Here is a 13,441-nt window from a genome sequence, read left to right on the forward strand (position 1 = left end):
AAAAAAAAAAAAAAAAAAAAAAAAATAGAAAGAAAAAAGAAAAAAAAAAGGACTACAATAATTTTTTTCCATAGCACCTTTGTGTTTTTTTCAAACATGTGACGTGATTAAACAAAACATGTAATATTACTTTTTAAATTAATTAATTAGTTTATTTATTATTAGTTGTTCAAAACATTACAAAGCTCTTGACATATCATAATATTACTTTTTTAATGTATTTGTACTTGTGTCGTATTACAGTTTGAGAAATAGAGCATGCAAGAAGAGTTTGAATGTCTTTTTCAGATAGTGGAGATGAGATATTTTCAAATTATTTTGGGGACAGCCAGCCAGCAATAGATACATTTTTGGTCAGTGAGAATGCAGAGGAACCTTTCTCATAGGTATAATGGAGAGTGGAACATTATTCAATCTGTAATATCAACCTAGCACCTTTTCCTAAACCTCAGTTCCTGAATTTTTGCTTCTTTTTCTGTTACTGTGGGCTTTTTCTTACTTGTGCTGTAGACTAAGCGTCAGTCTTTTCACTTGCTCATTTTTCTATTCACTCATTCTTGTATCTCAAAGCTTCTGTTTATTGCTGCCTCAGGCTCTACCTTTTCTTGTATTCATACTTTTATAAAAAGAATAGCATATACAATCAATTCACAGTCTGGGAGGTTCTTATGGTAGGTAATGGAATTGGTAACTAGTGACAGACTTTGTATGGCTTCCTTTGAGCTAGCATTGTTTCCCTGATTTAATCAATTTTGGCTTGGGTTGCAAGGTCATATGGCTTGGAATATGGTGAACCTCTAAAGACATGCTCAACCTATTTTTCTGATAAGGTTCATGCACTCTTAAGTGCTCAGAGCACTGGAAGAGTTCTCTCTAGGGAGCTAGTGTTTTACTTTTATGTTAAAATACATATCAAAACAATACTCCCCATAGTTAAACTGAAATATAATTGTTGCTTTTTAGGGTTTTTTTTGATACCTTTCTCATTTTATTTTAAAAACATGGCATTAAATTTCATTGGAAGTCTTTTTCTTACTGAAAGAATGGATTAACATGCAAATATGGTGTTTTTAATTAAGAAAAATTATTGTGTTTATGTGTTTACAAACTTGCCCTAATAAAGTTAATTTTTCTTTCTTTCTTTTTTTGGATATTGGGGATTAAACCTAGATCTTCATACATTCTAACCATGCACTTTATTGCTGAGGTATACAGTAGCCCTAAAATGAAATTCTGTTCTTTTGGAAAAAGAATGGAAGTTAACTTTGACTTAGTATACTTTAAAATATTTTTTGCATATGAAGACATAGGCCTATTTTTTTTTTAGTGCACTTGTCCAAGACTTGTCTTCATTATATTATATTGTTATTTTGATTTGCAGCTCATTGTTTAATTTTGGTGAAACAATTGAAATTAATTTAATTAAAATTTAATTTCAATTAACTTCTTTGCACTCTAACATCAGATCTTAAACATGCTAGAACCATGCATTTATTTTTTCTCTCCTTTGTTGAATCTTTTGAAAGTAATTTTCAAGAATATTCCTTATTATTGTAACTATTATTATTTTTTGGTACCAGGGATTAAACCCAGAGGTGCCTTACCACTGAGCCACATCCCCATTCCTTTTTAAAATTTTAAATTTTGTTTTAAATTTTGAGACAGGATCTTGCTTAGTAGCTTAGGGCCTCACTAAGTTGCTGAAGCTGGCCTTGAACTTGCAATCCTCCTGCCTCAGCCTCCCAAGTTGCTGGGATTACAAGTATGCACCATGTCTGGCTAAGAATCTTTCTTATTTTTGCCACCTATCTGGTTATTAGTGATTTGAAAAAAAATTCATGGTTATTTAGGACTTAGCAGTTTATAAAACATTTCAAAATGTTCTAAATCACTAAACTTTTATAATTATATTTGAAAATTACTTTATGGGTGAGTCATCTTTTATGGGTCAACAAGTGGAAATTCTGAAAGTTATGTGCTGAAGTTCATATAGCTGCTCTGCAGCCGAGTTAAGACTGTGAGAGTATTTCTTTCTTTCTTTTGATTCAGTGAAATATATTTTTAAAAGGGAAGAAAAGCAGAAAATATGATTCCTGTTTTTTTTCTAAAGTTTGCTGTACATAAAGAAAGCAAAACCAGGGGCCTGGGTTGTAGCTCAGTGGTAAAGCACTTGCTTAGCACATGTGAGGCACTGGGTTCAATCCTTAGCACCACATAAAAATAAATAAATAAAACAAAGGCATTGTGTTCATCTACAACTTAAAAAAAAAGAAGAAAGAAAAAAAGAAAAGCAATAATCAAAAGCAGGTTCACAAAGAAAAGATGAAGCATTGTATCTTCAAAGAACACTACAGCTCTCAATCCCTCTAACTAGCTGCAATGAAAAGGAACAAACTTGAATATCATTTTTTTATAGTGAAAGTTCAAACTGGATCTGTGTTCTTTTCTAGCTGTAAAATGCTATGATTCTATGAAGTTGTGATAGCTTATTTTATTAATTTTTGAAGATGTTTATGCAAGAATGAAAGGTCAGGATTGTTCATTTTAAGATTAACATTTTATTTATTTTTTATTGGTTTCTCTTAGTTATATATGACAGAATCCATTTTGATAGAATTATACAAGCATAGATTATATCTTATTCTAATTGGGACCACATTCTTGTTGGTGGGCATGATGGTGGGATTCACTTAGGTATTTTCATATGTGTACATAATAGGAAAATTATGTTAGATTTATTCTACTCTTTTATATTCCTATCCCCCTCCTTCCTTTCGTTCCCTTTTGTCTAATCTACTGAACTTCTCTTCTTCCCTTGTCCCCCTTTATTGTGATTTAGCTTCTACATATCAGTGAAAACATTTGACCTTTGGTTTTTTGGGATTGGCTCATTTCACTTAGAACAATAGTCTCCAGTGCTGCAGTCTGGCTGGGCACAATTCAGGAGCCACTTGTCAAAAGAAACAGACTTTATTTTTAGAACCACACACGCCAAACAAAACAGCTCCTCAGGAAAAACCCTCAGAGCCCAACTGCCACCACAGGCTTCCCCAAGCCTCTCTCAACCTCCCCCACTCCTCCTGCTCTTGAGGCTGATTGGCTGGGTCACGTGGGCAGAGCCAAAAAAGTCCCCCAATGAGCAGCTCCGTGGTCTGAAAGGGCAGGGAAACAGCCCAATGAGCATCACCACAGAGGAGCCAATCAGCTAGAAGTTGCTGGGGCCGCTGTGAGCCAATCATCAGCTGGCAGTCTGAAAGGGCGGGGAAACAGCTCAATGAGCATCACTGCAGAGGAGCCAATCAGCTAGAAGTTGCTGGGGCCGCTGTGAGCCAATCATCAGCTGGCAGTCTGAAAGTTTGCTGGGGCCCCTTCGGCTGTGGCTCTCAACATCTCCCCCTCTCTGTTTAAACAACAAGCATGTGGCTTAGGGACCGTGCCTGCCTTAGGTTGTCCAATAGTACATATATGGTCCTTACCCGTTATCGGATGAGCTGACCTCAAGGCGTCAGCCTCCTGTCTTAGGTTGGTACCATTGCAATTGGATCTTACCCGTCACTGACTACTGGTCCAATATACAGCCACACCTGTGGATAGGTCTTTGTATCAGCGGGGGGGGCGGGGGTGAGGTTCTTTGCCTCACCTCTGTTGGTACAAACTTTATTTTTAGAACCACACACGCCAAACAAAACAGCTCCTCAGGAAAAACCCTCAGAGCCCAACTGCCACCACAGGCTTCCCACAAGCCTCTCCACCTCCCCCACTCCTCCTCCTGCTCTTGAGGCCGATTGGCTGGGTCACGTGGGCGGAGCCAAAAAAGTCCCCCAATGAGCAGCTCCGTGGTCTGAAAGGGCAGGGAAACAGCCCAATGAGCATCACCACAGAGGAGCCAATCAGCTAGAAGTTGCTGGGGCCGCTGTGAGCCAATCATCAGCTGGCAGTCTGAAAGGGCGGGGAAACAGCTCAATGAGCATCACTGCAGAGGAGCCAATCAGCTAGAAGTTGCTGGGGCTGCTGTGAGCCAGTCATCAGCTGGCAGTCTGAAAGTTTGCTGGGGCCCCTTCGGCTGTGGCTCTCAACACTCCAGATCTATCCATTTACTGGCAAATATCATAAAGTCATTCTTCTTTCATGGCTGAATATTCCATTTTGTGTGTGTGTGTCTGTATGTATCACAATTTCTTTATCCATTCATCTGTTGATGACCGTCTAGGTTGGTTCCATAGCTTAGCTATTGTGAATTGTGCTGCTATGTGTGTAATGTGGTTGTGTCACTGTAGTATGCTGATTTTAAATCCTTTGGATATATGCCTAGGAGTTAAGTGGTGGTTCCATTTTTAGTGAGAGATTTGCATTTCCCTGATTGCTAGAGATGTTAAACATTTTTTCATATATTTTTTGATCATTCATATTTATTCTTTTGAGAGGGTTTGTTCAGTTTCTTTGCCCATTTATTGATTGGGTTATTACTATTATTATTGGCATTATGCTTTTTGAATTATTTGTATATCCTGGAAATTAACACCCTGAGTTGTAGGTGGCACAGATTTTCTCCCCTCCTGTAGGTTCTCTCTTCATGTTCCTGATTGTTTCTTTCTTTTTAAAAAAATGTTTTTGGAGTTGTAGTTGGACAGTGTGCCTTTATTTTATTTGTTTATTTTTATGTTTTTTTAAAAGATTTTTTAATTCTAATTTGTTATATGACAGCAGAATGCTGCCTCACACATGCTAGGCACGTGCTCTGCCACTGAGCTACAACTCCAGCCCACTTGATTGTTTCTTTTGCTGTAACACTTTATTTTTATTGTTAAATATTAATCCTCATTTTCTATACTACTTTGTTGTTTTAAAAAAAGAAGACACCATAAAGATAGCTGAGTAGAGGGGCTGGGGTTGTAGCTCAATGGTTGAGTGCTTGCCTCACATGTGTGAGGCACTGAGTTCAATCCTCAGCACCACATACATAAAATAAAGATATTAAGAAAAAAGACAGCTGAGTTGAATAAATTTGGTCAAGTTATTCCAAAGTTAAGAAAGAAAGGAAGGAAGAGAAAAGAAAAATGTATTCAGGTACATTTTAATATCTTTATTTCCAGTACAGTATTTAAATTTTCCTGGTTCAGCTTATACTCAGTTTTAACTTAGAAGGAAGTTTGTTTTAGAAACTTGTTGCCTTTCAAACAGGTCCTACAGCTCTTTGGAATCTCACTTGTGTTTCAGTTTTTGTTTTTCTGTTTACTTTGTCAGCCTTTTCCATTATAAACATTGAGGAACTTTAATGTTTTTGTTTAATCTATTTCTTATTTGAGCTCCTAATTAATTTAACTACATGTGATAGATGAAGGCAAGAAATAGTTATGAAGGATGTTTTTTCCTTGAACATAAACTTGCTAAGATACTACCTCCAATTAGAAGAAAGGACTTTTATACCTATTCTTCTTCTTTTTTTTAATCCCCATTTCACTCTCTTCTCTGAGAGTGAAATTTATATCCATCACCCCAAGGATTATGTCTGTCTTAATTCATTTTAGTAATATTGTTTGCTTATAAATTCTGTTTTCCAGAAAAAATTTTGAAAAGCTTACTTTCCTTTAAACAGAACATTTACATTTAAAAAATTTTAAATGATCAAAGAATAATTGAGTTAACTTTCAAGTTCTATAAGTTTTTAACTCTTAATTATGTTTTAAATATATAATCAATTTATTGAGATGTAATTCACGTAAGTTTTCTTTTTATCTTTAAAGTCATAAGTAATAGGGCTGGGGTTGTGGCTCAGTGGGGTACTGGGTTTGATTCTCAGCACCACATAAAAATAAAGATATTGTGTCCACCTAAAACTAAAAAATAAATATAAAAAAAACATAAGTAAGAGAGTTTGTGAAAATTTGGAATGAAAGAAGAAATCATCCATGAAACCTTTTCTCATTTATATATATATATATGTTTTTCATTATGTAACTTTGTAGGTTTTTTTTTTTTTTAATTTTCGGTTGTATCAAATAATTTAATGTACTTTTTAATGGAATACAAACCTATTTTACTTGCTTTATAATTATCCTTTGAACAAGTAAATGTATCAGGAAGGAAAGAAGAAGCAAGATGGTAACAGTAACATAAAAATGCCAGTGAATTTAAACCCTATAAAAACAGAGCAACTAGGATAGCAAAACACTAAAAACCCATACTGATGGAAGTGATGCTGCTTTAGTTTGAGGCCTAACCTTTAAGGAACTTTTATTTCTGCTCTGCAAAAACCTGTGTCCATGTAAGAAGTCTAGCTACCTATTACCACCATGCTATGAAGAAAGCCAGGCTAGCTATATGAATCTGATGAGTGAGAAGCACCCAGTGAAGCCTTCTTGGTCCAGCTCAGCTTAGTTGTTAGCCGAATGAAGCACAGCGAGTAGTTCCAAGTGTGACCACCTGGAGTACTGGGACCCTTCCTAAACTTTTAACCCACAGAGTATGAAATAGTTTTCAGCCATGAAATTTTAGGCTGGTTTCTTGTGCAGCAGTAGAGAATTGATAGACCAACCAAAGTGATTTTCATTTATAGACTCCTATCAACCTATGTCAATGCAGGGAATATTGTTTTTATAAACTTTTCTTAGGAAACTAATAGTGTTTTTCAGATACCAAAATGATTAGAGAAATACCAGTGTAAAGACTTGTGGTGAGCATTAGAACTAAGATAAATAGGGCCAGAAAGGAATGTATAGTAGGTGATAACTGTATGCTTTGATAAAGAAATAGAATCCAGAAAAAATTTAGATCATTTTCAACAATCATAGTTTTATTATGGTGTTGGTTTTGTTAATTAGATACTGTTTTCTGTGTATTGTGCAGTCAAGCAAATAAATTATTTTAAGTTATCACCTGTGTCCTTAAGAACCAAGAGTCTCAGCATGGAAATAATGATATACTGATATAATATAGAAGGTTAAGTAAATACCCTGTACTTTTGATCTTTAATTGGAAGTTATCCCTAGGAACTTGAGATATTTTAATTTTATTTTAAAAGAGTGCAAACTTTATATATTTCTCTGTGTATATTTATACATATGTATATGTATAATGTTAATCTGAGAAGTCTATATTGTAGATTAAAGCAAATGAATATTTATGCTATATTTTAATTATGACATTTCCTAGCTATATCTATGGAAAATTCTCAGAAATGAACAAAACTAGTTCCGAGAATGTGGTCTTGAAATGCTATTTCTTCCTAAAAGAAACAAGGGCTTCTTTGAGAACTCTTTGATTCCAGGTCTGGGACATGAAATGTATAAAATGATTTTGAAACATTTTTTATACCAGATACCAAAGAAGATATTGGTGACACACAATTCTGTTTCCTTTCTGTGGGTGGTTCCCAGTTCATTTAACTATATATCTACTAGGTCTGTGACAAAAGAAATCAGAAGCCAATTTAAAGATGCCCGAGGTTGCTCAACTATCTCACTTTCAGCCCTAAAAATCCTAAATTTGGGAGATTTTAGTCTCAGACATTGTGGTACAGTTGATCACTCTGAGGCTCCCACTAGCCACAATGGGTCAATTTGAGTACCAATAAGGATAATAGCTCACAACAAATTGACATATTATGTTTACATTTATGAATTCATATATAATGGAAAAAAAACAAACTAAGAACAAATTCTTGTTGTTTGTTCATCATTAGTGGATATTAGGAAACCCTTCCTTTTGGAAATACAAGCTGAGAGGAAGATCAAGTATTTATGCTTACTTTCCCGTATGAGCTGTACCCTTAAGGATAGACAAATATACTTAAGGTAAAAAAATTTTCATAGAGAAATTTTTATGTGCTAGCAAACAAAGATTAAACAATAGTATATCATTTTGCATTTACTCAGGTTTTAATGAATTTTGATGTTTAATATCAGTGGTTGCTAATAATAAAACAAAATCAAACGTATGACTTTATTATTGGTTGCTAATAACACAAGAGAAAATCATACATGTGATTTATTACCACTTAATGATAACTTGCCAGAAATGATAAACCTAAATCTGAAGATACTGTCTACATCCTGTTTGTAGGAAATGTAGAAGATTGCAGAATTTCTTAAACTACACTATGGGAATACAGTCAACAAAACCCATTCTGTGGAAACTGTAGTTCAGAGGATCCAATATATTCAATAAATTATAAAGAATAAAAGGTGGTGAGGAAACCCACAGATCAAAAAAGGGTGACATTGCAACACTTAGGTATATATGTTTCTGTAATAAAAATATGGAAGTGATTCCCATAGAAGTGAGAATAGTAATTTCTCTTGGGCGGGGTGATAGATAGACAGTGACATGATTGGGAGGGAGCCTAAGAGGGGCTTCTGTGCTAGCTCACACAATTCTGTTTCCTTTCTGTGGGTGGTTCCCAGTTCATTTAACTATATATCTCAGTGTGATCTTCTGTCATATATTTAATAATAAAATATCTAAAATAAAAAATAAAGGAAATTGGGGAAGATAAATGGTGAGAGTTAATGCTTTATAAATTAGCTAAACTTGTTGACTGAGAATTTTTTTAAATGCTATTCTTGGAAGGTTCAATATAATCTGTAAGTAGAAAGGTACTAAAGTTTATTAGAAAGAGGGCTGTAGTATTTACTGAAAACTGTTTTTAAGAATACAAATGTGAAAGAGTAGATTTTCCTGAGAGACTGAAAGCTAGCCAGGAGAGCAGTATGAAACTTAAGGTGAAGGTAATAGATTTGGAATAAGGGTGATTCTTATAGTAATGCAAGTAAAGTAGCAATAGTCATGCAGTAGGACAGTCAATAAAACTTGGTGACAGATTAAGTATGATTGTGAAAAATAAAAACATTAAAAATAAACTCAAAGATTATATGTTTGAGGATATTACTTTTATATTAGGTAGGATTGAGGAATTCTGGAAGGGTAGTTCTAGGTGCTGTAGAATAAGGTCTTGTGTTTCTCCTCATGGTGTATTTAGAACCTTGGAGAAGTGGTTGCTAGGGATTCTGTGCTCTGAATTGTTCATCTAAAAATTCCAATTCTGACAAGTAAGCAACTGATATGGTTGTTTCTGTTAACTGTGAGTTGGGACAAAGATATGAGGGTGACTTAAAAAAAAATCTTCCAAATTTTGAATCATGCTTGTAGTGTCTACTCAGAAAATAAATACTAGTTGATTAATATGAATATTAATATTAGATATTTGAAGACTGTTCAGATAGGCACCTAGAAAAGAGAAACCAGGGTTGGAGAGAGTTAAGCAGTAGGAAGACTAGCACAGAGGCTGTCCACTTTGTCTGCCATGGGTATCGCCTGTGGATATTAAATAAACTGATGCTTGATTATCACCCCTAGAGATGTCCAAATCTTTAATTTCTGGAGAGAAATTCTGATTTTGTAATCTTTATTATTTTAACTGTATTTAACTCTGAGAACCAGTCAAGTAAACATGTTTAATACTCCGGTGTCTATGACTTGTGTATGTTTGTAAACATTATATGTTTTTGTGCGTGTATGTGTAGCTTGTGGGTGCACGAATGTGGCTGAGTGTGGCTCTTATATATTATGTGTTTCATCCATGAAAGAAAACTTACAGCTGGAGGCTCAGGATTCTCATTTTCCTGGATCTTTTAATTCTTTACTGCCACCATATAGGATTTTCTTCTTTAGGCAGAGATCATGTCTTTGCTTTTCAACTAGCTTTGGCACTCTCAAAGATTGTGGTGATGAGCAGCATAGACTGTTTCTTTTTTCTTTGTTATTACTAAGGCTAAAGATCACTATATATTCTTTATTTCTATGGACTCCCTTCATCTCACTCTGGCAACTGTTCTGGATCCAATTTCTGTAACAGAGTGTCCTGAAATATATGAATCTTTCTTAGCCTGATAGAGAGATAGACATAAAGCAGTGGGGACATGGAGATTAAGTGGTTACATCTATACAATCCTTTGGATAGGTAATAAGCCTTTAGATAGGTTAAGACTTATTGTTAGATCTAGGAAAGAAAAGGGAATAGGAGGCGATGTGAAATTATGTGAGAGTTTTTCCTTCTTTCTTTTTTTTTAGGTAACTATTTTTTTTTAGTGATAAAAACCATTAGGGAAATCCAAGTGGGGTATGTTTATTCTTTATGGCTGGTGAAATTGGGAGAAGTTTGAAGACTGTTTAGATAGGAACCTAGAAAAGAGAAACCAGGGTTGGAGAGAGTTAAGCAGTAGGAAGCCTAGCACAGTGGCTGTCCACTTTGGCTGCCATGGGTATTAAATAAACGGATGGATAGTAAATAAACTGATGCTTGATTATCACCCCTAGAGATTCTGATGTAATTGTCAGGGATACCACCTGGGCATTAGAACTTGATTTCAGTGTTGAAAATCATTGATTTAGAGCAGAAAACTGGTCTAAGACTACAAAAAATCTTTGGCTTGCACAGTGTCTCAATCTCAGATTCATTCTATTTGGGATAAATTGGAGTTTATTGTGAAGGGTAACTATGGTACAGTGGGTTGCTCCCTAGAAGATTTGATACTTTCTTAAGATTTGTATTTATTTAGAGAAGTAAGGCATGAATGAGTCTTTAGCATCTGGAAAGAATGGACAGATTAAGGGCTGGGGTTGTGGCTCAGTGGTAAAGCGCTTGCCTAGCATGTGTGAGGCACTAGGTTTGATTCTCAGCACCGCATATAAAGAAATAAAATAAAGGTCCATTGACATTAAAAAAAAAGAATGGACAGATTAACATATTAATAGTAATTATAATGAAACTTGATTGGACCTGCTACACATATTTAACATTGTGATATTTGCACAGGTTGCCTGTGATTTGCTTCGGAGAATTATTCGCATCTTGTATCTCAGTAAGAGACTCCAAGGACAACTGCAAGGGGGAAGTAGAGAGATAACAAAAGCTGCTCAGAGTCTCAATGAACTTGGTAAGTCCTTTTCTGATTATTTAAATAGAGGTTTAAAGATTTTAAGTTTTAGATTTATTGATATTTATTATTACCGTTAACAAATATTATTGAGCAAGTTTTTGAAAAGTTGGCTGTAGATAGCATTGTCACATTTTTCAGAATTGGTGAGTAAAATAATTTGCTTTCTTGAATGTCTATTACTTATAAAATTATATCATAAATTGGTCCTTTTTCATATATAGATCTGTAGATTTTGACATGTGTGGATTCATGTAACCACCACCACAGTCATGATATAGAATAGTTCCTTCGTTGCCCCAAATTTGCTCATCAGCACTTGATAATCACTTACAGACCACCTGCCTCTAATGCCGGCAACCACTGATCTTTATTGTTGTGTTTCATCTTTTTAAGAAAGTCAAGTAAATGAAATTATAAAGTATGTAATCTTTTGAGGTTGGCTTCTTTTACTTGGCATAACACCTCTGAGATTTATCCAAGTTGTTGGGTGTACCACTGGTTTGTTACTTTATATTTGTTGGACTATCATTCTGTGCATGTGCTGTGGGTTGTTTATTGATTCACTAATTGGACATTTGTGTTCTTTCCAGTTTTTGGTGATTATAAGTAGAACTGCCATAAATACTTGTGTTTTCATGAGAGCTTAAATTTTCATTTCTCTAGGGGAAATGTCAAAGAGAAATGCTATTTCTAGGTGACAATTCCCATGTTCATATTTTGCCTACATTCCTTATTTGTTCATTCTATACTCAAGACATTTACAGCAGGGCCTTAGCATTCAAGGGTTTAGTGTTCATGGTTTTGACTGCTAACAAGCTTCAAGGTCCATTATATAGCAATTCATAATTTTTCTGGGAAAATTTTTAATAGTGAGTACACATAGAAATGCTCATACCTGTGGTTTATTTTAATTTTAATTTTAATTTATGTATGACAGTGGAATGCATTACAATTCTTATTACACATATATATGGTTGTATATAAAGTATGCTGACACCCAATTCGAGTCTTCATATATGTATTTTGGATAATAATGATCATCACATTTCCACCATCCTTGTTAATCCCTTGCCCCCTCCTTTTCCCTCCCATCCCTCTTCCCTGTCTAGAATTCATTATATCATAAATTGGTCCTCCCATGCTTTCCCTTCCTACCCCACTATGAGTCAGCCTCCTTATATCAAAGAAAACATTCGGCATTTGTTTTTTTGGGATTGGCTAACTTCACTTAGCATTATCTTCTCTAACTCCATCCATTTACCTGCAAATGCCATGATTTTATTCTCTTTTAATGCTGAGTAAAATTCCATTGTGTATATATGCCACATTTATTTTATTCATTCATCCACTGAAGGGCATGTAGGTTGGCTCCACAGTTTAGCTATTGTGAATTGTGCTGCTATAAACATTGATGTGGCTGTGTCCCTGTAGTATGCTGTTTTTAAGTCCTTTGGGTATAGTCCGAGGAGAGGGATAGCTGGGTCAAATGGTAGTTCCTTTCCCAGATTTCCAAGGAATCTCCGTACTGCTTTCCATATTGGCTGTACCAATTTGCAGTCCCACCAGCAATGTATGAGTGTACCTGTTCCCCCACATTCTCGCCAAAACTTGTTGTTTGTCATCAGGATAGCTGCCATTCTGACTGGAGTGAGATGATATCTTAAAGTAGTTTTGATTTGCATTTCTCTGATTGCTAGAGATGATGAGCATTTTTTTTTATATATTTGTTGATTGATTGTATATCCTTTCCTGAGAAGTGTCTGTTCATTGGCTCATTTATTGATTGGTTATTTGTTTTTTCGGTGCTTAGCTTTTTGAGTTCTTTATATATCCTAGAGATTAGTGTTCTATCTGATGTGTAAGGGATAAAAATTTGCTCCCGGGATGTAGGCTCTCTGTTCACCTGACAGATTTTTTTTTTTTCTTTGCTGAGAAGAAACTTTTTTGTTTGATTCCATCCCATTTATTGATCAGACTTGCATTAAATTTATTGATTCTTGGTTTTAATTCTTGTGCTATAGAAGTCTTATTAAGGTAATTAGGGCCTAATTCCATATGATGAGATTAGGGCCTACTTTTTCTTCTATTAGATGCAGAGTCTCTGTTTTAATTCCTAGGTCCTTGATCCATTTTGAGTTAACTTTTGTCCATGGTGAGAGATAGGGGTTGGTTTAATTTCATTTTGTTGCATATGAATTTCTAATTTTTCCAGTACCATTTGTTGAAGATATTATCTTTTCTCTGTGCATGTTTTTGGCCACTTTGTCTAATATAAGATAATTGTAATTTTGTGGGTTAGTCTCTGTGACCTCTATTCTGTACCAGTCTGTTTTGGTTACTATTTGGTTACTATGCTGTTTTTGTTATTATTGCTCTGTAGTATAGTTTAAGGTCTGGTATACTGATGCTACCTGCTTCACTCTTCCTTCCAAGGATTGCTTTAGCTATTCTGGGTCTCTTATTTTTCCAGATGAATTTCATGATTTCTTTTTCTCTTTCTATGA

General features: G+C 35.0%; 1 protein-coding gene across 5 annotated transcripts in view; it reads left to right on the forward strand.

Annotated features, from left to right (window-relative positions):
* Nucleotides 1-13,441, forward strand: part of Cog5 (component of oligomeric golgi complex 5) — a 360,858-nt gene that overhangs the window by 28,868 nt on the left and 318,549 nt on the right. For all 5 annotated transcript variants that reach the window (XM_015488339.2, XM_048786107.1, XM_048786106.1 and 2 more), the window contains one exon: nucleotides 10,814-10,934. In XM_015488339.2, coding sequence (XP_015343825.1) covers nucleotides 10,814-10,934 — 121 coding nt within the window. The remainder of the gene's footprint in view (nucleotides 1-10,813; nucleotides 10,935-13,441) is intronic.

This window comes from Marmota marmota, unplaced genomic scaffold (genome assembly GCF_001458135.2).
Source record: "Marmota marmota marmota unplaced genomic scaffold, marMar, whole genome shotgun sequence".
NCBI classification, from domain to species: domain Eukaryota; kingdom Metazoa; phylum Chordata; class Mammalia; order Rodentia; family Sciuridae; genus Marmota; species Marmota marmota.